Below are 23879 nucleotides of genomic sequence, written 5' to 3'. Positions count from 1 at the left end.
GAAGTTGTGCTCCGTTCCTTGCAAACAGTAGTTCTGGGAGCATTTTTTGCTCGGTGTCTTATTTCTATTGGCTCTTTCTTTAGCAGCTAGCAAGATTGACACTACTTTTGTGGTGGGGAAGTCTGGATTAGGCTGATATTCCTTTGCGGGGTGGGGGGAGGCAGGAGGCCCCCTAGATTGGCTTTTTTTATTTATAGTTCTCCATAATGTGATAAAACAAATTACTAGAACCTCATTCAATGAGCCAAGTTCTTCCACTGTGCTGGTCTTATGTGTTTATTCAAAATAGACATTTAAAGGACTCATCTTAATGCATCTTCAGTTCTTTTCCTCTGGCCTACTTGGAGACTGAAAGGAGCATGTCACTGAAGTGCACTATGTGCCTAATATATAATGAAGCCGTCTTAAACTCACAAAGGCGTCCTGGCTGGGCCATCTGGTGCTCTGAGATACCAGACCTGTGTCTATCTGCAGGGGACATGCCTATGTCATTGGATTGGTTGGAGTTATGTTACTTCTTTGATGCAATGAACTGCAATGGGACCAGGCTTTCCCCCTCTATTTTGATGGTAGATTCCATGGTACATACTAGTCTTTCTTCCTAGTCAAATTCCTCGTGGGAGGTAGTAATGTCCCTGTGTTATAAGGAGGATTTCGCAGCAGACTTGTACAAATGTTCAGTACTTCATGGCAGTGTAACATGGATTATAGTAAGCCAATGTATAACAATAAAACAAAACACCCTATGCGCTGCCTCAGCCTGTAACCTAAAGTGCTTCATAGGGTGCCTAACAATTACAAAGTTAAAATATAAAATAGTTTCTGGGACGGGGTGGGGTGTGTGGGGAGAGAGAGAGGTGCAGGCAAAAGAAATAAAGGCAAAAATAGAGAGGTGTTGAGTATGTAATTGACTTCAGTTCTTTCCCTGCCTGTGGTATAGTAGATGAAGAGGCTAAAACTGTAATTTTTAAGATGATTTCATTACATTATTAAGGTCAGAGTTAAGGGTGTGCACTGCCAAGTGGTTTTTCAGTTCTTTGTGTTATGCCCTGAGGCTGATAAAGTTGTTGAACTGAATTGGTGTGGCTGAGTTGTGAGACTAGACGCCTAATGCTTGAAGGTCACTATTGGTTGTGAATGTTGCCTTAACTAATTGTGGTGAGGAAACACACACACACACATTTCTAAGTTGGCAATGGTTTTTATAGGGCCTTTGTGTAACATCTGGCGAAAGCAGCTAAGTCTTATGGACTCAAGCCCTTTCTCTTAAACAGAATATTGCTATAAATATTGGCTACTAGTTCTATTCAGAACATCATTTTAGGGATGTAAATAGCATTGGTGTTGGCAGATGTTTGGATTTCATCCTCATTGCTGCTCAGGATTGTATTGTGTATTTGGATTTGGATTGGATTTGTATTGTAGCGATAGGACTATATTTTAGCGAGTTATGGGCACTATCCCACTATCAATCCATGCATGGAGCTCTTGTTGAAATCCATGGGAGTTTTGCTTGAAGACTGATGAGAGGCTGTGGCATTTAACAATCACACCTTCAGTTCACAAACAGATGAGGATTTGGCTTGAATTTGTTTGCCTCTGTGTCTAAAGCAGACGTAAGATAAGCGAGCCGCACTCCTTCAATATGGAATATATGCATGTTTAGTGCCTCTGTTTCTGAACGGACACATTCCACATACCACACAGACTTAACGTTAGTTGAGGGAGAAGCAAATTCTTCCTCTCCACATACTCTGCAATGTATGTTTGATCTTACATTCCATACATAGGAAGAAAGCCCAGTGAATGGGAGTTTTGGCTATATGTGTGCAGGCTTTGTTAATGGGGAGATGAGCATAACATGTGAGGTTGGATACTCCCCTGCTTGTTTGAGTGACGGCATCACCAGTATAAAAAAGGCCCTTTTTGAAATGACTCCAGTGTGGCTGTAGCTGATACTGCAAGAGAGAGAGGGTTTCTTCCAGAGACTGAGCCAAGCTGTAGCTGCTAAACTTTCCAGGCTACTTAAAATGCGTGAAATTGTGCATCTTCAGATTGGCCAATGTGGAAACCAAATCGGAGCTAAGGTGAGAATTGTTTTCGGTAACCATCATTAGTGGCAAATGATTTGGGACCATATGGGCAGTACAGGAGTGATTAAATACAGACTGATGTGGGGTATCATGGAGTTCTGTTCATAGGCAGCTTGAGACGCATGAGAAGTGAAGGTGTAGGTTTTAATGTAATAGCGACGGGCTTCTTCATCGGGCAAATGCAAGGGCTGAGCATAAAACATCTGCAATAATTATGTGACGATTTGGTTGTGAAGATTATCAGCATTCAAGGGAACTCAGTCCTGCCAATAAACACTGGAATGTGTGCAGGTAACATTTATACCAGTCTTGCAAAGTTCCCATGCAAATGTACTAGTCTAGACAAATAATGTATTACCCCCCCCACACAATATGCTGCTGATTGTAATAATTTATTTTAAAAGGTGTTTTACTTGACCATTAAAAAAAAATTACTTGACCTGGATAAATGAGTGAGTAGAATTTTCCCAGGTTGACAGAAAGCGGAGTTCAGGTTCCAGTCTAAAACTCCTGTTACAAAAGACAAATAAATGTATATTTATATTTACATAACTCAGAAACAACTGCATCAAGTACCACAGAGTTCAGATCAAAAGCAATTTAAAAAATCCTTAGATAAACTGTTTCAACTATTTTTGAGATTATATATGTGTACATAGAGCTACATAACCTGGAAATAGCTTCATAAAGCATGCTGTTAAAGCACATTATAGGGTAAAAGATGGCTAATTTTTCAATGACCTTTGAGTCTCATAGCCTGCACATAAAATGCTCTACAGTAATTACCCCTCTAATTAAACACAAGCATTAACACAGATGCAGCGATAGAGGGCATAAAAAGTAGACAGAATAGCCAGGGAACACCTCTTCGCAGCAATCTAGATGAGGATGATATTAATGAAGAGGTTGCAATGTATCTTGAAGTTTTACTGCCAAGGGTCTTTAAGTGATTTTTGTCAGCACTTAGTGTTAGGGTTCTTGCCATTGCTTGTGACTGTAACTTATTTTTGTATGTCAAGAACGAAATATTATTTAAGCATAAACCTATATCATAGGCTGTGATGGAAATGGTGATGTATTGTGTGCACAGGCGATGGGAGAAATACTGTTTGTGTTGCATGACTTTTGCAGGAGTTTTTCTCTTTAGTAGGAGACTATCAAAATGACCTGGGACAATTCAGAAAAATGAGCTCTTTAGCAGATGGATAAAACAGAAAGCCTGGGCCTGGATTTCTTGCCCCTCCACAATACCCACTGACTTCTTTCCCTGGGAAATGCAGGACTAGCCCAAGAGGAAATATTTTCTGAATGAAAAAGTCAATATGTGGCTTTTTAAAGGTGTATACACTTTACTCTCTCTCACATACACACATGCTCAGAAACTTTGCTCTGCAACCTGCTGGTCTCTAGTAATGTTGGTGCAAAATGCTCACACTATATAAGCGCCATCATCTAGATATGTTCTATTTGTAAAGTTAAAATGATGTTGTGTGCTAAAGGCAAGAGACCTTTAAAATTAAAATAGCCTGCTCATGCCAGAGGGTGTGACTGCATTAACACTGCTGTAGTGAGCTGCTTAGATAAGAGACTCCAGGGCTGGAGCTATGAATGGAGGTCTAGATAGGAGTTTTACTAATTTTGGTTTTTGATGAGCTGTTCCTGTATGCTCTGAGCATGTTGCCTTCAAGTCTGCCTCTTACAAGAAAGCCGTGTTTATTTTAAATGGTTATGGGCCAGAAGCAAACTCCAGATCCAAACACTCTCAAATGTGCATCACTAAACCTACATTACTAAAATTCAATACGCGTCATTAGGAAAAGTGAAATGGCTCAGAACATAAACTCAAGCTTGAACTCTTGAATGCATTTTCTGCCTCTGCATCCCCAGAATCTGTGACAATTTCTATGCCAGACTCCTTATTCTACTCATCTGCACCTTCAGAAAAACCCAAACCCAGCTGCAGACCTAATGCACATGCACAGTTACTTGGACTGTGTGTGCAACTGCTTGTGGAAATGATCACTTATGTAGCTAACTGGTCCCATCCGCCTGGCATTGTGAAGTATGCAAGCTACACCTAATGAAAGGGGACAGCGTTCTGGCTGTAATGTGTAAACCTGTCTGAGTCCATTACAATTCCTCCATACTCACTTCAGTGCTGGCCAATCCTCAAAAGACCCTTACTGCGTATGATCATACAGGCTGGGCCTGATGCTGCTACCCTCAAAATCAATGGGAGTCTTGCAATTGACTATAATGCCCTTCTGTATCCAACTTGCGCAGTTGATACCTAGAACTGTAAACACATATCTGTTGACTTTTTGTGTGGCACTTATTGGTTTTGCTATTAATGTCTCTGATGCATTTCATACTAGGCTGCTTGTATTAGGTAAGATGCTTTCCCCCTTGTGGCAGTGTTTATAGGTAAATGGTGGGACTGAAGAAGTGCTTACTTGGCTATATTTAGTCCTGTTTCCTTTTTCAGTTCTGGGAAGTGATAAGTGATGAACATGGAATTGATGTCACTGGGAACTACCATGGTGATTCACCACTGCAGCTTGAGAGAATTAATGTGTACTTCAACGAAGCTCATTGTAAGTGCTCAGGGTTTTTAATGGGTTGGCTGAGCAGATTACAAAGTCAACATGGGAGGGTTAAAATAAAAAACACTGTGGGTGAGTGGGATTTTCAAAGTCAGCATTTTAGGAGCACAAGTCCCATTGCTTCCAATTGGAATTGTTCTCCTAAGTCACTTTGGTGCTTTAGAACATACCACCCTGTATCTTCTCTTCCTGTCATGTAGTCCTAACTTGTTCTTACAAATCAAAACGCCCACTGAAATCAACAAAAGTTTTCCCTGTAAGCACTGCAGGAGTGGGCCCAATGTTGATTGACCAGTGAGGGTTTTTCCAGGTTGTGACAATCTGTAATTATTGAAGGGACTATCAGTTCAATAGCATGGATTGCACTTTGCTCTATTGTAGAATGGAGAATTTTTGTAGAATGTGCTGCCTGAAATGGCTAAACTGAGAAGATGTGATGTGATGGGGGTAAGATTTTGCCTGGCTACCTGTCAACTTATTCTTACTTTCCTTTTGCCACAGCCAAGAAGTTTGTGCCCCGTTCGATCTTGGTGGACCTGGAACCTGGAACCATGGACAGTGTACGATCCAGCAAAATAGGCCCACTCTTTCGACCTGACAATTTTATTCATGGTATGTGCAATATGTTGTTAATAATATAAATAAGACATTATGGGGATACTGTGAAGGTTGACAGACCCAGAATCCCAAACACAGGGTTTGTTTGGTTTTGTTTGTTTGCTTGTTTTTAAAAGCATCCCTACATAAAGCAAAAACGTATTCACTCTTAACACAGAATTGCTACAATAGTGTTAGAGGGAGACAGATTATAGCCAATACATTTTTTTAAGTTTGCATCTGGGATAGTAATAAGAACTTTAAAACTGAATTTTTAAAATCTGATTTACTCTTCACTATTAATTCTGATTTACTGTATGCATTTAATTCAATTAAAACAAATTAGTCAATTTCACTTTTCAGCCTTCTTCAGCTAGTGCAATACTGCAATGATTGGGTTCCTCAAAATGCCTGGGAATGTTAAAATACAACAAAACAAACAAACAAAATACAGCACACTTTGCACTGGAATTTAAAACAAAATATTTCATGGAATCATTTTTATTGTACCTTCAAAAACTGGTTTATACAAAACCTAAGTTTTAGAAACATACAAATGCCAGTGGGTCTTTCAAATCCCAGCTGCCAAGCTAAGCAACACATCCTATTCAAAACAAGTTTTTCAATATCTTGGCAGAATTTGTCTTTTTAATGTCAAGAAGTCAAATAATTAGAAAATAGTGTGCAAAATGTTGCAATTAACACCTAAAATTACAAAGATTGGAAGAGATAAGCAGATACAAATTTCTGTTTTTCTCAGTTAACTTTTTGCATTTGACAACCCTTTGTATATAGTCAGTGTCCATATTTCCTCTGTTGTGTGTAGGTTCCTTTTCTCACAGCAACGTGGAAGAGAAAACCTTTTTTTTTAATTGTAAAGTATGCCAATAAAGCCATAGTCAAAATATAACATTCTGGGGAATAAGTAACATTTTTAATCTTTTTAGTCACAGAAAGTTAGGATATTACGATTAAGGAAAAGTTTAGAGGGTTATTGAAAATCAAGATATAGGAGTTTTACCCTGGAACTGTTCCGGGTTCACAAAAGAGATGAGCCATATATATTTTGTATCTGAAAAAGTTGAATAAATTCCCAATTGTTTTTTGTCTGTATTTGAAATGCAGCAACTTGTTCTAGTGCTATTGGAAACTTTGAGTGTGTAAGCAGCATGTAATAAAGAATTGTGGTTACTATTGAAAATGGTAGAAATTTTGTATGAATTTAGGAATTTAACAACTAGCACCAGAACTGTGTTAAAATTCAAAAGAAGATAAATAGCAAAATAAGGAAATTCCATTTCTTCATAACAATTTTGGAGGAATCAAATCAGTTTGTTGACTCTTTCCTGAACTGAATGTGCAAGACAGGTGTGCAATTGCATGTTTCGAGTTTTTCCAACCCGAGTTTTCCCAGATTCAGCAAATGCACATTACTCCTTAGCTAATGGGAATGATTAGACACTGGCCTCTTTAGAGCATTTTTTTTGTATTTGTGGTCAGTTATGATGTCTCTCCAGTGTGTCATTAGTCCTATGGCCTTTCTACATCTGTCCGTATTTGGCAGCATTCTTATTAATGGCTTTTTACATTTGGCCTGATAAATTTGTGGATGGTTTTCTGTAATTACGTTCACAGGTAATTCAGGTGCTGGCAACAACTGGGCTAAAGGCCATTACACAGAAGGAGCTGAGCTGATTGACAGTGTAATGGATGTGGTCAGGAATGAGTGTGAGAGCTGTGATTGTCTGCAGGGGTTTCAGCTCATCCACTCACTTGGAGGAGGCACAGGATCTGGTATGGGCACACTCCTTATCAACAAAATCAGAGAAGAATACCCTGATAGGATTATGAACACTTTCAGCGTAGTGCCTTCACCCAAAGTATCAGACACAGTTGTAGAGCCATATAATGCCATACTGTCCATCCACCAGCTGATAGAGAACACAGATGAAACCTTTTGTATTGACAATGAAGCTCTATACGACATATGCTTTAGAACCCTAAAGCTCCCCAGCCCCACCTATGGAGACCTCAACCATCTCGTGTCCCTGACCATGAGTGGCGTCACCACCTCATTCCGTTTTCCTGGTCAACTCAATGCAGATCTGAGGAAGCTGGCTGTGAACATGGTGCCTTTCCCTCGTCTGCACTTCTTTATGCCTGGCTTTGCTCCACTGACAGCTCGAGGCAGTCAGCAATACAGAGCCCTCTCGGTCCCAGAGCTTACCCAACAAATGTTTGATGCACGGAACATGATGGCAGCCTGTGACCCTCGGCACGGACGCTATTTGACTGTGGCATGCATCTTCAGAGGCCAGATGTCTACTAGAGAAGTGGATGAACAGTTGCTGGCTATCCAGACCAAAAATAGTGCCTACTTTGTGGAGTGGATCCCTAACAATGTGAAAGTGGCAGTGTGTGACATACCACCACGAGGGCTGAAGATGGCAGCTACCTTTATAGGCAACAACACAGCCATCCAAGAGCTCTTCATTAGAGTTTCTGAACAGTTCTCAGCTATGTTCAGACGGAAAGCATTTCTCCACTGGTATACTGGAGAAGGGATGGATGAGATGGAGTTTTCTGAAGCAGAAGGCAACACCAATGACTTGGTGTCTGAGTACCAGCAGTATCAGGATGCCACAGTAGAGGTGGATGAATATGAAGAGGTAGAAGTGGAAGTTAGCCAAGAACAAGATAAACTTGAAAAAGATTTTTAATATCAGAACACTATACAAGAACACTCTATTAAAAAAAAAGCAGTAATACTCACCTATGTATCTGAAGGGAGAACTCTTAAAAGTATCTACTTTTTTCTATATTAAACCAAAGTATATCCCATGTATATATGAGTATGAAGTATAGTGACACTGAAATTAACACCCATGGTGCCTTTTCCTCATAAACAATGTCTAGTACAGCAAACCCCACAAAAATAACAACCATGAGAGCAAGCTGTACTGTGTCAGCCATCTTCACAATTTACTAGTTTTTAGAATGGTATAGTCCGAGTCTGAATGTAACAGTGTGTTGTGTGTGACAAAAGTCATGACAATGAGTGCTCATGTAATATGCTCTAAACTGTCATAACATTTATTTATTCTCTGGTAAATATAGATACAGGCTTTGCATTTGGGAATTTGTGATTTTTAGAAGCATTCATGTGTATTTACCTATCAGGATATAACAGTATGTACCTATTTTGTTCTGCACTCCAATCATCAAGCTGAATCAGTATTTGTTAAGGAGTGTAGAAAAAAGTTTTAAGGTACCTTCTAAAACATTTCTTAACAGACTGAAAGAGTATTAACCAATAGCATCACTTTCTTTTTGTTTTATATTATGGATGATTTTTTGTATTCACAATGTTTTTATATTAAATATTTAGAGTGGTTTGTCTTAGCTCATAGTTTTGTGAACTTTATCTAGAAGTTTATTTTGGTGCCCTCCTTCTCCCTTTATATAGGGTATTTATAACCTTCCCTCTTATTGTTTCATACAGTGAACTAAATACAATGGTTTGCAGCTAGTTTGAGATGTAACCCCAATGTCACAATTCAGTTTACAAAATTTAGGAAAGTTCAAAACAACAATGCATCTCACTCAAAGACACATCCTGGTGGTGATGTTATCCATTCAACACTATTTATAATATAGCAACTATTACTGTGGTGTTTTGATGTTTCCTGAATCATTCCCTCACTTTAAATGAATATGTAACAGTTTACTCAAATAATTTCTAATTACTTTACAAAACTTTTTTGAAAATATTTTCCCTTGTCTATCAAATGTGCTTCATTAAAAGTTAAAGCTCATACAAAACAAATGTTTATTTTCCAAATTTGAGCTTTTTTAAGTTATGCATTATTTAAAATAAAAAGCAAAGACAAAATTGTTGGGTCATTTCTTTCCCATCCTTTCAAGCTCTAACTTTGCCACTTGCTTGGAGATGAAATAATTAACCTTTTCTAGGGTAGAACCTTAATAGATGAATGCGAGTCCCATTAATATGCAATTCCACTTAACATATGGACACCTAAAAATCTTATAGCCACTGGATATTAGAATCAACTATAGAATCAGTTCAGTTGTGTGTGTTCTGAAAGTATTTAAAAAAAATGTGATTTCATCTATCTTTTTATGGTCTGTACCAACGCAACTGACTACATTCTCTTCTAGTGAAAGGTGAATGGCAAAGTGACTTAAATAAGTCTTGCTGTGCAAATGGGTTATGACTACATATGTAGATTACTCAGTCCCCACTACGATGCTAAGAGTAGGGTAAGCCCCATCATGAATGGATAAAAGAGATATTTATTTTTCTCAGCCCAAACCACAAAACTTGGTTACTACTTATCTGGGAAATAAGGCTATTGAGCCAGTTATCTGTGGAAGAGCCAGGTCTGACCTATTTATAAGAGTCTCTTGCTTCAATGCAGACAACGTGGTCCACAGCATTCCCTCTGTCAGAAAAGGGTCATTAAAAACAAAAGGGGAGATTTTCAAATGAGCCTGATTTAGGAGCACAAGTCCCAGTGACTTTCGAGGAACTGCAACTTTAACCCAGTTTGTTCAGTACATTGAACACTGTGTGCCTTGTCTACATTAGGTTTTTCAAACATGTTAGCTAGCACATATTAGCAAACATCACACATTTACATCCTAATCTAAAAAAGGTTTTAGGCTGTTTGGAAAATCCCAGCCAAAGTGTCTCCCTCTGAGCACTAAGCTTCATCACTCATACTCACTCTCAACTCAGAAACCCAATCTGTAGCATTACTCTTCTGAACCACAGCTTAGGTTAGACTGAAAGCCTCCAAGGAACAGGTTCTCCTGCAGTAGTTCATTTGTGCAATGACCTGTTCTGTCACATCTAGAGCTCTACTCTTTGGCCTGCTGTTTTGAGAAATGGAACTTGAACTTCGTCTAAATAACTGTATTACAAGCCAAGCAGCACTCTGAAGTTTATACGTGCCTTTAAGGTAACTTTTTCCTTCTGTAAAAAATTCAAATACAAGGAGCCAAGGACATTAAAAACTTGTTTGAGATTTGTTTATTGTCCAGATCAAAATGCTTGACACTTCAGTTGCATTAGTCTGGTCATACAAGTGAACACACCCAGTGACCCAGCTATTCTGTATAACTAAACTTGGACAATATTACATAGCTCACATATTCTGTTGCTGAATGATTAACTTTGAAAGGACTCCTGTAGCAAAGAGATAAGTAACAAGTTAGGAGTATGAAAGCCTCAATGACACTGTGAATTCCTTTTAAAGATGCTGCTGTTTCATGAAAACTAATTGTTCTACTCAGTGACAATACTGCGTATGCTATTTCCATTTTCCTATCATTATATGCGAACAGGAATAGCTGAATGAAGTCAGAATCTTAGATGGATTGTATCTACTTCATCTGAATTAAGATAGGTTAGCAAAGTTGTGGGCTATACGGTCCGCAGCAGTCAGGAGAGCCACATTCTAGCTGTGAGACTCCTTTGCTGTTTGCTATTTCCCCTGTACTCCCATACCGCTCTATTTTTGGTGAACACATTTGAGTATCCTATCCTTTGACCTACAGTAATGACAGTCATAACACTTTATCAACTTACAAGAAATGACCCATAGAATTGGTTATGGTGTATACCCCAACTTCCTGTTATTCTGCCCACACAATAATGTGTTAGTGCTGACAAATGTTTAAGTATTAAAGATAGGACCAGAGCATCAGATGTTTACATTTTTATATACATTTTTATATATACACACACACACTTATATTTGTACTTTTAGAGGCTACACAACTAGACACTGGGGGAAGGGATAGTAACTGAATGGTACGGAAAACCTCGGGCACTTTACTTAGTACTGGGGTTGTCAGAGTTGTGATTTCAGTAACAAAAACCATGAGATGCACTTTATTAGTCAAATTCATGTTTTGTCACCTTCTACTGGAACAGTGTGGGTTCTTACTGTTTCCTGTAACTACAATGAAAAGGTTGGCTGATAGATGGTAGGGCCACTCAACCACTATGGAAACTTCCTCCCCATAGCCTCTTTCTAACTGCCCCATAAAACATACCTACCTTGAAGAAAGACTCAGCAAGTGTGGCAAAAAATACCATGTACAAGATACCCATAATTTTCCAGATACCCTGCTGGTGCCAAACTCAAACAGTAATGCTGTTACTGTTACTTATGAACACCCTTTAGGACAATCCAGAGAAACAGGAGAGCTCCCTTCAGACCAAGGTATGAGAGTATTGTTCAACATATGAAATCCCTTCACGGGAAGCTAAAGTACCCTAATGGAATAGTTTCCATTTCTTTCCATACACAGCTATGACACTTGTCAATAGAAGACTGTAACAGGTGTTAAGTTGAAGTAAGCTCTAATCTTCAGAGGGAAATTTTGTCTTTAGATATCACATTTTACAACTGTTAATCTGTCCAAAAATGTACCATTTATTGAATGTAGAAGTTTGTTTAATGCTTACAGTGAATTGGGAACATCACCGCTTAAAGGTAACCTGTGAAGAACCTGGATTTGTGCCTTTATTTTTTCCCTGTGGTTTTCTCACTTTCAAAATACCAGGAATGTCAACTTTGGTATCCCTGGGTTTTGGTAGTAGACTTGTTGGGAGTGAAGGCGTATCACAGAACAAATTTATTGTTAGCACCTCAAAGGGGATAGACGCCTTTTTGTAAAGATTGAATACCAGTCTCCAAGACGTTCATTAGTCACGGAAAGTAAGTAGTTGAGTAGTCTAACTTAAAAAAAACCTCTTCCCCTCTCAGCTTTTATTAAATTCCTCAAATTCACCATTTTACAGTAATTAAGCCATCTAGACTAGATGGTGCATGAATTTCCAATATAAAAGCTACTCAAATTTCCTTTAAGAAAAAGACTAACAATTTGTCTCTTGCACAAAAGTAAAAATAAATGCCCCAGACAAAGATAGTAACTCATGCTTTCAAAGAGAAACCACAATAGCTGCTATGGTCATGGTGAACTAGAAGCTCAGTTTATTAGCATGTTGACTTACACATGCAGGCAGATTTTATAGCTAACATGAAGAGACTACACTGCACATCTTCAGACCCATGACCTTGTCTTCACTTGATATTTTGTCCATACAGTTCATCACGGGGACAATCCTATGAGAGATTTAAAGAATGTAATAAGTCATTTGCTGTAAGGAGACAGGATGTTAGTTTTTGCAGTGTTTCTAAACAAAAGGGTAGTATTTATTCATAATGGGGGTGGGAAAAGAGTTCTCAGTTCAAGTGCAAAAGTTCCACCCCGTATTTTTAGAACTGCTAAGCCTCCTCACCTAGTGGTCATCCTTGTGGTACACAGAAGGGCCCCATAGAAATTAATTACTTCAGGCTACATTCACAAAGGGACAGCAATTTTGGGGGATGACTGGTAAATCCTCTCACTTGGGAGGTGAGATCCAGGTTTGAATCCCTGATTTGGAGCAGGGACTTGAACATGACTCTCCAACATCCCATTAAATGACCTAACCACTGAATTAGAGAGTCACTTTCTCTCTCACTAGCTCAATGAACAATGACTTATTCAACATGGAACAGCTTCAACATAAAGAGACCCACCCATGGATATCTGACAGCTGAGTGGTTAGGACACTCACCTGTTCAAATCCCACTCCAATTCAGGGATTCAAACTAGGAGCTCCCACCTCCCAAGTGAGTGCCCCCATTTGTAAATCTAGCCCTGTGTGTTCAGAGGACAGAAAAACACTAAGAAGACTGAAGTTATTTACTTTGTCAACATTTGTAACAGATGATCCTAATTCAGTTGTTTGTATTTCAGTTTTTACCCTCATCTGCAAATTTTTAGAAAATATTGCTCCAACTTCTTGAAGAATGACACTATGCAGTCATAGTTCCTATCAACATAAATACAATGGGAATTTTGGCCATGATGCTGAGAAAAACATGGCACCTTTACTGAGAAAGATAGATATCCCCATTAGACTGCAGTTCTAGTCATATGACTTCATGTAGTCTTTGGTCTGATTTGACTAGCCAGGGTAAACCAACAGGTACACACCAGATTTCTTTTTCATAGTCATTCCAGTCCATAGATATCTAGAAAAACTCCTCTTTAATTGCTTGCAGTGTACGTGTCCTTACAAGTGAAGGGACAAATAGTATCCACCTTTCACAAGCACAAAACATTTGCTCAACAGAAAAACAATGTAGATGAGATTAAGTTGCCTGTTAACCATCTGGGGAAGAGTTATTTAGGAATGAACTTTGGCTCTGTGTGCTAGGCTGGGTGGCAGGGTCGGGTAGCAGAGTTCAGGGACCAAATCAATTGCTTGGTCGTGTTCAAATGAAATGGAGGAACAAGAAAAAAAAGAGGACTGCTATTCAAGCTAAAAGCTTTTGAGCCGCCTGTAACAGTTTAACCCAACCAGACACATATAGAGCTCAAAGTCCCCACAACCTAAGCTCTTGTTTGAAGGCCGAGAGGGTCTCATTTTACTGAGCTAAAATTAAAGTTTCCTCCTATCACTGAGCCAACCGGTAGTCCGAGAAATCTACAGACACCTCCAACATGTTACTCAACAGCCTATGCAACCAGTCTTATGCACCGAGATCTGGGCTACACTTTCTGCACAGTGTACAAGCTACCTGCAGGTTTTAGATTGTTGTTAACCTGAAAGGTAATATGAGAGGATTCCTCAATATCACCGTGAGAAGACGTTAGGAACTTGTAATAAGGGATCCAAAAAACCCTTCCCATGCTATTTACTTACATCTTACTCCTTTTTAGGTTTCACTATTTTTATAGTGGCCACAGCAGCTTTTTCTGCCTCAGCTTTGTATTGTGGTTTCATCGCTGCTCTGACAGCATTGGCACAGATCTGGGAATAGCGGATGTAGCTGAAAAGAGGAAACAAACAGGATGAAAATCAGCTGGACCCCCAAGAATTAACATAATCAGCTCCAGGGACTCTAGCTCTGCTGGGAGCGGGCGAAGGTGCCGCCAACAACTGTCCTGCCACGTTTTTAGGCAGTTCCCTACGTGAGGGCCCTGCAGCAGCGCGCCCTTCCCAGCGAGGCACCCTCCTGCCCGGGGAGCCACAACCTCGCCGCTCAGCGGGTGGGATCGCAGGGCGGAGACAGGCAGCGCCGCCTTGCTTGACGCTGTTCCCATCACATACAGGGTTTAGTTTCGTTCAATGGCTTCCAGCCCCTCACTACGGAAGTTGTTCCAGCGCCACGAGCCGGGACCGCTCCCCAGCTTGGCAGCGGGCAGGCGGGGCTCCCCAGGGGCCTCCTCCCCGCCGTGCCCGGACCCCAGGCGGCTACAGCCCAGGGCCACACCGCGCACCTTCGCCCGGGCTACTGAGACCCTCCGCGCCGGGTCACGGCGGCGCCGCTGCCCTAGTAGCGCCTGAGGCAGCTCCGAGCCAGGCCTCAGCGCTCCCCCTGCGGCCGCTCCCCAGCAGGAGCCGGGCACAAGGCAGGCGCGGGCCGGCCGCGAGCAGCCGGTACCTGAGCCCGGCCTGTCTCCAATACGCCACCATGGCTGCGGTTCCGGGACCCCCAGGCGCCAAGGTCAGCGCGCACCGGAACAGGAAAGGCCGAAGCACCCGCCGGCAACCAATCAGAAACCGTCCCATTTCGCCAATCAAAGTTTATATCCCCTCAAGGAACTCGGCCAATCGCAGCCAACTAACAGCTCCCACCAATCGCAACCCGATTCCTCCGTGCCGCCAATCAGAGTGCGGAGTGACCTGGCACCGCCCCCAGCCCGGTTGCTGCAGGGTTTGGCAGCGCCGCGGTGCGGGGAAGCGGCGGGTTCGCGCTTATAGGCAACCAGCGGCCCCTGTGCCACCGCCCGCGCACTACGGGTCCATGGCGCGTCCCCAGCCGCCCCTGCAGGCAGCCCCGTGCCTTGGGGGCTGAAATCTCAGCCAGGCTGAGCCAGTCACCGCGGTGCTGCCAAAGCAGCCCGGGGTTTGCACCCAGCGCTAGCCCCGAGTGGGCACCGTTAACCTAACCCCCCCCCCACACACACACTTCTGGCTGAAATCTGCCTCACCTACTGCTGCCCCAGGGGACACCCGAGATCTCTGTGACTGAAGGAGGTTAGAGGAAAACACGCCTCCCTGTCTGTTTCTTGGTGCATTCAAGAATGCCCAGCTGCAGGGAACAACTTACAGGATCAGGGCATTTGTGACTATCCCCCTGTTGCTTTGTGTGGGTCTTTAACACAGCAACCAGAGAGCGAGAGAGAAACCACTAAAATTGGGGAAGGGGATGTGAGGGGAGGTGTGGTAACCAGAACCACTTCAAAAACTCTCTTGAAACTGACTAGGTTTCAAGTTGACTGTGTTCACTGAAGAATATATTTTTATGAAAATGTTGTTTAATGTTCAACACTCAGGGGTTGTTGTTAACCCTAGACGCCATAGCCCCAATCCTGGCAACTGTCTCTGGACTGGCAGACCTCTGACCTGCATAATGTTCCAAACACTAATAGGGTGCTACATGTGTTCAGAGGTCTGTCTAACAGGAACCAGTTTCAGGATGAGGGCTTTGGTTTTTCATTTCTAAAACTACTGCCAATAACTTGCCTGAAAATCACCAAAAGTTAGGACAAAATAAACAGGAAACCCTAATTATTTTCTACAAGGCTGGAGAACAGTGGATGGTCTTATCATCACATAATGACATCTTACATTTAAATAACACCTTTCAGTAGGTTTTAGGTTACAACTGACTAAAATATAGCTGAAGCAAACATCTGAGAATATGCTTTTATAAAATGCACATAACCCATACCAAGATAATCATATCCGAAGAGCTGAAAATTGTTAGCAAAGGTGTCTGCAGACCCTAAAATTCTCCCACACTCACTGAAACCTCATCCTTTGGAAAGTGAGCCTTTAAAAGGGTCCTTCTTTACATACAACAAAAGAAAAATGTTTTTTTTATATTTGTATATTCCTGAAAACTATACCCATAATCTGTCTAAACATAGACATGGAAAAAGAGGGAAAATATATACCACTAACCAGAAACCCAATCTAATCATTTTCTACAGTGGCCTGAATATAGTGGGTTACTTTACATATATAACAACAATAATTAAAAAAAATGATGGATCCAAGCATGCCCTCCTGCAAATTGAAGGTCAGAAGTTTGAGGATGAATCTCTGAGCTTCCCTTACAGAGCCTGAGCCAAAACTCGTGTAAATCAATGGGAGTCATTTCATTTACTTCAATGGGCCTTGGATCAGACCCATGGACTTGTTCCACAGAGGTATGTGCATGTGAGTCCCCCACCCCAAAAACAAAACAAAAAATTATGGATCCTCTTGGATCAACATGGGTGTTAGGAATCCCTGAAGACCTGTGCCATCCATGCAGATGCGCTGTTCTTCCATGGCTATTCTGAGCTATGCTGCAGTCTTTCTCCATAGAAGCTACACTGCAAAAATTTCCTCAGCAGAGACTGCCCCTTGGAATGCCTTTAAAGGAAACTTCTCAAATGTGAAGTGGCTCCACTGTGATGTGAAGCCTCAAGCAGATTTACTGCTGGTTGCCTTCCGAGATGATAGATGCATGCTGACCTGCTCTAGGTGCAGGAGTCCTGGGAAGGGGCAGAGACGGTGCTGTGGAGGTGGATTTAAACTGGGCATGATCTGAAAACCAGCCTCTTTCTCTCATCCTTTCAGAGCTGTTGACAGAAAAGCAGCATTTGAATGGTCCATGTTGGAAGCAAAGCCTATTTCATTCCATCAGAGAGAAGCAGGACACCACCACTTGGCAAATCCATCCAGTGAACATATCAATTAACTTATTAGTGTGTCTGTTTCACACACAGAAGCCTCTACATGGCAAAGAACAGGTCATTTCCAAATGCACTAGAGCTTCCACTTGGTCTAAAAACCATGACAATAAAAAATCCATACATGGTAAGAATGATAACATAGCTTCCCCAGAATCCAAACCTGATCTTGGTGGATAACGCTGATGAAAGATGTGAGATTCACAGGCCTAGAGACGTCTGTTACACAGCATGTACAGCAAAGGCAGTGAACATGAAAACGTGTCCATTTTGCCACACCAGTGTGCCTGAAAACCCTATAAATCTGGACGGGTGATTTCACTCTCCCTGCACATTCCCTACTTGACTTTTCCATTGAGATTCCTAGCAAGAGTTCCAATTAGTGCCACTAGTGATTATTGTATGTGTTTTAAGGTGGACACTTATCTATACGGAACTTAACTTGACCAGCTCATTTCAGCTCAGGCACTAATTTGCTGATTTTTAAGGGTCTACTCAACTGCTTGACATCAAATGCAGCAGTCGAAGTCAAACTTAATTTTTAAAAGCTTTTATAAAATAAAAACATCTCACAATTTCTCCTATAATAATTCCACAAAAATTATTATAAAAGACAACAATCTTCTTTAATGTGTTTATTTTCTTGCTTGGTTTTCTGAAAGTCATTTTTGCTCTCTTACTTATGAGGCATACATGGCATGTTGGAATAGTTTCCAGCCTGTAAAAAATAACCTATTACTACAGAAATACAAATTATTTCTACTGAACACACAGCACTTTGGGCACAGCAGCCAGAGGGAGTGTCAATCAGTCAATATCAAACCCAACAAACTGAACCAACAGCCTGAAAGCACAGGTAGTATCCGTGACAAAACAAAAAAGAGGATACCAGGAAGCATTGGAATATGCTCACCTCCATTATGTTTGTGACAATCCTGCCAACAAATTAGGCGTTGCACAGCAAACTGTTCTATTTGCTAAGTCATTTTAGTATTGGTGAGAGAGAAGGGAGGGTTATTTTTAAACTAGGGTTGCTTTGATTTGTTACACCTGGTGATTTCATTTGATAAATACCATAGCTCCAAGCAAGGTCATTTGATGCCTCATGTGTTGCCCAAACCATCAAGACAATTTATTAGGATATTAGAAGCCCTGGGCACCTTTATCCCACTAAATGTTCCTCTACTTTTCTCTGTCTTCCCCACTCCATCCCGTGCCTGTCTTTGTAGCTCTGTCTCTCCCTCTTCCTCTTTGGTCTTTATTTTTTTCATCCTGCTTTGCGCTTTTGTCCATGTCTTTCCTCTCACTGTAGGTCAGTGTGACATACTATCTGCCTCAAATTGTGCACACTTTGCTCAAGTTTTGGAGACATGCACACTGAGTGCAATTATTTGACCATTTAGCCCTTTTGTCATCTGTTGATCTTGGGTAGAAGATGAAAATTCAATATGAGCTTTTAAAAAGAGGCAGTGCTCTGAGAGAGGTAGCAGGCTGAGACAGAATGAGGCTTAGTGTATGAAGATAAAAGCAGAGCTCTACAAAAACTCTATAACATAAATGACTGATTTTTCTGCAGCCATAAGCAAGGCACCACTACAGAGCTGTACAAACTGTTTTCATACCCAGGGCTGAGTACAATTTATAGAACTCTCCCAAACAGGAACTCATTTAGAGAGCTCTGACAGAGAGGTCCTGAGATGAGGTGAGATTGGAAAGGTCCAGAGAAACTGAAGAGGTATCCTGAAAGGTGAGGTCAGAGAGGTCCAGAAAGGGTGAAGAGATGAGATTAGAAACATCCAGAGAGGTTGATAAGGATAAATCAGAGGAACGCTGAGATGTTAAAGTGTTAAAATTAGTGAGGTCTAGTGATGCAGTGGGGGAAGAGGTCGAAGAGGTGAGATCAGATATATTCAGAGAGGGTGAAGAGACTCCATAAGGAAGGTCCAAGGAAGCTGAAGAGGTATGACTGGAGAAGTCTAGGGAGGGTGAAGATGAGAGACTCGAGAGATCCAAGGAGGCAGAAGTGGGACTGGAGAGGTCCAAGGATACTGAAGAGCTGGGATTAGAAAGGTCCAGAGAGCCCGAAAAGGTGAGACTGGAAAGGTCCAACGTGATTGAAGAAGTGAGACTGGAGAGTTGCATGGAATCTGAAGACGTGAGACTGGAGAGGTCCAAGGAAATTGAAGTGGTGATGCTGGAGACGTCCAGAGAAGCCAAAGAGCTGCAACTAGAGAGGTCCAGAGAAGATGAAGAGGCGAGATCAGAGAGGTCCAGGGAGGATGAAGAAGTGTTGCTCGAGAGGTCCAAAGAATCTGAGGAGCTGAGACTGGAGAGGTCCAATGAATCTGAAAAGGTGAGTTTGGAGCGTTCTAAGGAGGCTGAAGACTCAAAAATGGAGGGGTCCAGGGAGGCCAAAAAGGGGAGTCCACAGAGATCCAGGGAGGCTGAAGAGACTGAAAAGCCAAGTAAATCCACAAAATGATTGGTGTTTTATATAATCGTAGGCAGGTTTAGCTAAAACTCTCCAACAATTAAAATGCTAAGAAAATATAAAACAATGAGAACATAAAAACCAATTAATATTACTACTGAAAGTAACTAAACACAGATTTCACTCTGGGATTTTAATCAACTAAATTCTAATATTATAAGCTCACAGCATTATCCCTTAGAATACTAGCGTTTCCAAGAATCCCAGACAAGTAAATGCACATAAGCATTTGTGCATCAGTATGTATCTGTCTTTTTTCTAAGTGTATCTATGTCTCTAGACCATAGTATGTGCAAAATCTTAGCACAGGACCCTCCAAATACCCTCCTGTTACATACATAAGCTCATCACCTGGCCTGATGGTTTAAAATAAAATAATAAAATAAGAGAATGAAAGTTACTAAACCTTCTTTTCAACTTCTGGTCTCCAGATTCCAGAGGGCATTCAGATGTCATAGTGATTAGAGTGGAATAAATGCCATTGCAGACAGCTAGATAGGTTTTTAATGGCTTACAGTTAAAACAAATATGTAGTTGTAAATGGCAAGTGTGAGTCCTACTTGTCCTATCACTATAAAGATATGATGGATCATTTCTTTCTCATCTGAGTCAATGCTGAGAGAGGCAGCATAATTCAGCAAAGTGCATCTCCTTGAGGACATTAATAGAGATGGAAAAGAAAATAGTCACTCTTAGCAATAAGTATTGGTTTATTTTGGGGGGCCAATGTCATTCCAAATTGCCTTCACAACTAATTAAGAATGTATTGAAAAGGTCTGGCAGCTTCTATTATGCTCTTTTATTTATTTTATATAGTGGTCCCATCTGATCACTTGTTATTTTTTTCTTTGGGTGTAATTCTTAATAAAATAATGATGATCTTTAATTTGTGGGCACTCTGGCTGCCTTAATAAACTATACTGAAGAGATCAATTATGATAAAAAGACAATACATCCATTTTAATCCCAGAGTGAGAACAAAGTTTGGGAAATGCTCAGCAAAGCCACAGAACATAAGCAATGTATAGCTGAAAACTTCAGATTCTAGTTCAGAATGGTGCCTTTCATATAGTTTGGGATAGATCACAAGATGAAAATTCTACAGCTGCAGGCCCTGCTCCTGGCCCCTCAAGACTGCACAGCAAGACAGTCAGCAGTTCCAATCTTACTGACACCAGTTGTCATGATGGGACACATGGTAAAAGACGGTTACTCACCTGTAGTAACTGGTGTTCTTCGAGATGTGTTGCTCCTATCCATTCCATTGTAGGTGTGCGCGCCGCGCGTGCACGGCTCTTCGGAACATTTTTAGCCTAGCAACTCCGGCGGGCCGGCTGGCGCCCCCTGGAGTGGCGCCGCCATGGCGGCGCATATATACCCCAGCCGGCCCGTCCGCTCCTCAGTTCCTTCTTGCCGGCTATTCCGACAGTGGGGAAGGAGGGCGGGTCTGGAATGGATAGGAGCAACACATCTCGAAGAACACCAGTTACTACAGGTGAGTAACCGTCTTTTCTTCTTCGAGTGATTGCTCCTATCCATTCCATTGTAGGTGATTCCCAAGCCTTACCTTAGGCGGTGGGGTCGGAATGAGACGTGGCGGAGTGTAATACCGCAGAGCCGAAGGCTGCGTCGTCTCGAGATTGTTGCACCAACGCGTAGTGGGAGGCGAAGGTGTGGACAGAAGACCAGGTGGCCGCTCTACAGATGTCCTGGATGGGGACATGGGCCAGGAAAGCGGCCGATGAGGCGTGTGCCCTCGTCGAGTGTGCGGTGAGTCGGCACGGGGGTACGCGAGCAAGCTCGTAACACGCTCTGATGCAGGACGTCACCCAGGAAGAAATCCGCTGCGAGGAAACTGGCTCGCCTTTCATGCGGTCGGCTATTGCCACGAACAGCTGGGTCGAACGCCGAAAGGGCTTCGTGCGGTCGATATAGAACGCGAGAGCTCTGCGGACGTCGAGGGTATGCAGCTGTTGTTCCCGAGGCGAGGCATGCGGCTTCGGGAAGAAGACCGGGAGGAAGATCTCCTGGTTGAGATGGAAGGCCGACACCACCTTGGGGAGGAAGGCCGGGTGTGGTCGGAGCTGCACCTTGTCCCCGTGAAAGACGGTATACGGGGGACCCGCCGTCAGGGCGCGGAGCTCTGAGACCCGTCTGGCGGATGTGATTGCCACGAGGAAGGCCACCTTCCAGGTAAGGTGGAGAAGAGAGCACGTAATTAGAGGGGTTCGAAAGGTGGGCCCATGAGCTGGGCGAGGACGAGGTTCAGATCCCATGTCGGAGCAGGAGGACGCACCTGCGGGTAGAGACGGTCTAACCCTTTAAGGAATCTTGATACCATCGGGTTGGAGAAGATAGAACGACCTCCTATAGCTGGTCGAAATGCTGACAGCGCTGCCAAGTGCACTCTGAGGGACGAGATTGCAAGACCTTGACCTTTGAGGTACCAAAGGTAGTCGAGGACAGTCTGGATGGGGGCCGAGAAAGGGTTGATACCTCTCTGGTCGCACCAGAGGGCAAAGCGCTTCCACTTGGCGAGGTAAGTAGTTCGCGTTGAAGGCTTCCTGCTTTCGAGCAGCACTTGCTGCACCGCCGCGGAGCAATCTCTCTCTGCGCCGGTTAACCACTCAGGAACCAAGCTGTAAGATGCAGCGATTGCAGGTTCGGGTGACGAAGCCTGCCGAGGTCCTGGGTTATGAGGTCCGGCCACAGCGGAAGGGGAATGGGTTCCCGAACCGACAGCTCGAGCAGCAGGGTATACCAGTGCTGCCTCGGCCAGGCCGGAGCGACAAGTATGATGCGGGCGCTGTCTCTCCGGATCTTGAGCAACACTCGGTGGACGAGCGGAAACGGAGGGAACGCGTAGAGAAGAGGCTCTGTCCATGACAGGAGAAACGCATCCGAGAGGGAGCCTGGAGCTTGACCTTGGAAGGAGCAGAACCTGTGGCATTTGCGGTTGGTCCGTGAAGCAAAGAGGTCTATCTGAGGAAAGCCCCACCTCTGGAAGATGGAATAAGCGACATCTGGGCGAAGGGACCACTCGTGAGAGGCGAAGGACCTGCTCAGGCGGTCGGCCAACGTGTTCTGCGCTCCCGGCAGAAAAAACGCTTCGAGGCGAATCGAGTGGGCTACACAGAAGTCCCAGAGGAGCAATGCCTCGTTGCAAAGTGGGGAGGACCGTGCTCCGCCCTGTTTGTTGACATAAAACATGGCTGTGGTGTTGTCCGTGTAGACCGCTACGCAGCGGTTCTGCAGATGAGCCCGAAAGGCGAGACAAGCTAAGCGGATGGCTCTCAGCTCCCGGACGTTGATATGGAGGGAGAGCTCCTGGGGTGACCAGAGACCCTGGGTGTGACGGTCTCCTACGTGAGCTCCCCAGCCGAGTGCCGAGGCGTCCGTCGTCAGGGTGATCGACGGACGAGGCGGGCGGAACGGAACTCCCTCGCAGACCGTTTCCGGGTCCAGCCACCAGGTGAGCGTCTGGAGAGCGGGCCTTGCCACCGTTACCACCATGTCTAGGGGATCGCGATGAGGGCGGTACACCGACGCCAGCCACATTTGGAATGGGCGAAGTCGCAGCCTGGCGTGTGCGGTTACAAATGTGGCCGCTGCCATGTGCCCCAGGAGGCGGAGGCAGGATCGTACCGTCGTCGTCGGAAAGGCCTGCAGTGCCCGAACGAGGGAGGCCAACGTCTCGTGCCGAGTGCGAGGGAGGCACGCTCTGGCCAGATTGGAGTCGAGGACCGCTCCTATAAACTCCACTCTTTGCGCTGGAACTAAGAGGGACTTCTCGGTATTGACCAGCAGGCCGAGAGACCGGAACAGATGTAGAATCTCGGTCACCTGATGCGCCACCAGCTCGTGGTAGCGGCCCCGAATAAGCCAGTCGTCGAGATATGGGTAGACGTGGATGCGATGACGGCGGAGGGCTGCGGCGACGACCGCCATGCACTTGGTGAATACCCTCGGCGCGGTGGAGAGGCCGAAGGGGAGCACCGTGAACTGGTAATGAGCTCCGTTTACCATGAAGCGCAGGAAGCGTCTGTGGGGGGGGTAGATTGCCACATGAAAGTAGGCATCCCTCATGTCGAGGGCAGCAAACCAGTCTCCAGGATCCAAGGAAGGGATAATGGACCCCAAGGTTACCATTCGAAACTTGAGCTTGCACAGGTATCTGTTGAGCTCCCGGAGGTCTAAGATGGGACGAAGGCCTCCTTTCGCCTTGGGGATGAGGAAGTATCTGGAATAGAATCCCCTGCCCCG

General features: G+C 43.4%; 3 protein-coding genes across 4 annotated transcripts in view; 1 reads left to right on the top strand and 2 right to left on the bottom strand.

The window, feature by feature from the left end:
• Positions 1-1956: 1956 nt before the first annotated feature.
• On the top strand, positions 1957-8875 carry TUBB1 (tubulin beta 1 class VI). The gene is made up of 4 exons (XM_044986657.1): positions 1957-2087; positions 4579-4687; positions 5198-5308; positions 6929-8875. The coding sequence occupies exons 1-4, from the start codon at positions 2031-2033 to the stop codon at positions 8011-8013; spliced, it is 1362 nt and encodes a 453-aa protein (XP_044842592.1). The 5' UTR covers positions 1957-2030; the 3' UTR covers positions 8014-8875.
• Positions 8876-12290: 3415 nt separating this feature from the next.
• ATP5F1E (ATP synthase F1 subunit epsilon) lies at positions 12291-14975 on the bottom strand. The gene is made up of 3 exons (XM_044985297.1): positions 14824-14975; positions 14082-14208; positions 12291-12450 (listed from the first exon to the last, which is right to left on the bottom strand). Exons 1-2 carry the CDS (start codon positions 14949-14951, stop codon positions 14085-14087), a joined length of 252 nt encoding a protein of 83 aa, XP_044841232.1. The 5' UTR covers positions 14952-14975; the 3' UTR covers positions 12291-12450; positions 14082-14084.
• Positions 14098-23879, bottom strand: part of PRELID3B (PRELI domain containing 3B) — a 27916-nt gene continuing 18134 nt past the window's right edge. The window contains exon 7 of one of the 2 annotated variants that reach the window (XM_044985293.1): positions 14098-14208. The gene's annotated coding sequence lies outside the window, so the exon portion shown is untranslated. Of the gene's footprint in view, positions 14209-16902; positions 17015-23879 lie in introns of those variants that run through there. The other variant, XM_044985294.1, reaches the window with a different exon arrangement.

The sequence above is a fragment of the Mauremys mutica genome, chromosome 13 (assembly GCF_020497125.1).
Source record: "Mauremys mutica isolate MM-2020 ecotype Southern chromosome 13, ASM2049712v1, whole genome shotgun sequence".
Taxonomy (NCBI): domain Eukaryota; kingdom Metazoa; phylum Chordata; order Testudines; family Geoemydidae; genus Mauremys; species Mauremys mutica.
This window is presented reverse-complemented; position numbering and strand designations above follow the sequence as displayed.

Excerpts from the sequence above, each read along its gene's own strand:
- TUBB1 (XM_044986657.1), top strand. The coding sequence starts at position 2,031 with ATGCGTGAAATTGTGCATCTTCAGATTGGCCAATGTGGAAACCAAATC. Across the intron at positions 2,088-4,578 it reads GAAACCAAATCGGAGCTAAG|TTCTGGGAAGTGATAAGTGA; the intron begins GTGAGAATTGTT and ends TTCCTTTTTCAG. Across the intron at positions 5,309-6,928 it reads ACCTGACAATTTTATTCATG|GTAATTCAGGTGCTGGCAAC; the intron begins GTATGTGCAATA and ends TTACGTTCACAG.
- ATP5F1E (XM_044985297.1), bottom strand. The coding sequence starts at position 14,951 with ATGGGACGGTTTCTGATTGGTTGCCGGCGGGTGCTTCGGCCTTTCCTG. Across the intron at positions 14,209-14,823 it reads TGGAGACAGGCCGGGCTCAG|CTACATCCGCTATTCCCAGA; the intron begins GTACCGGCTGCT and ends TCCTCTTTTCAG.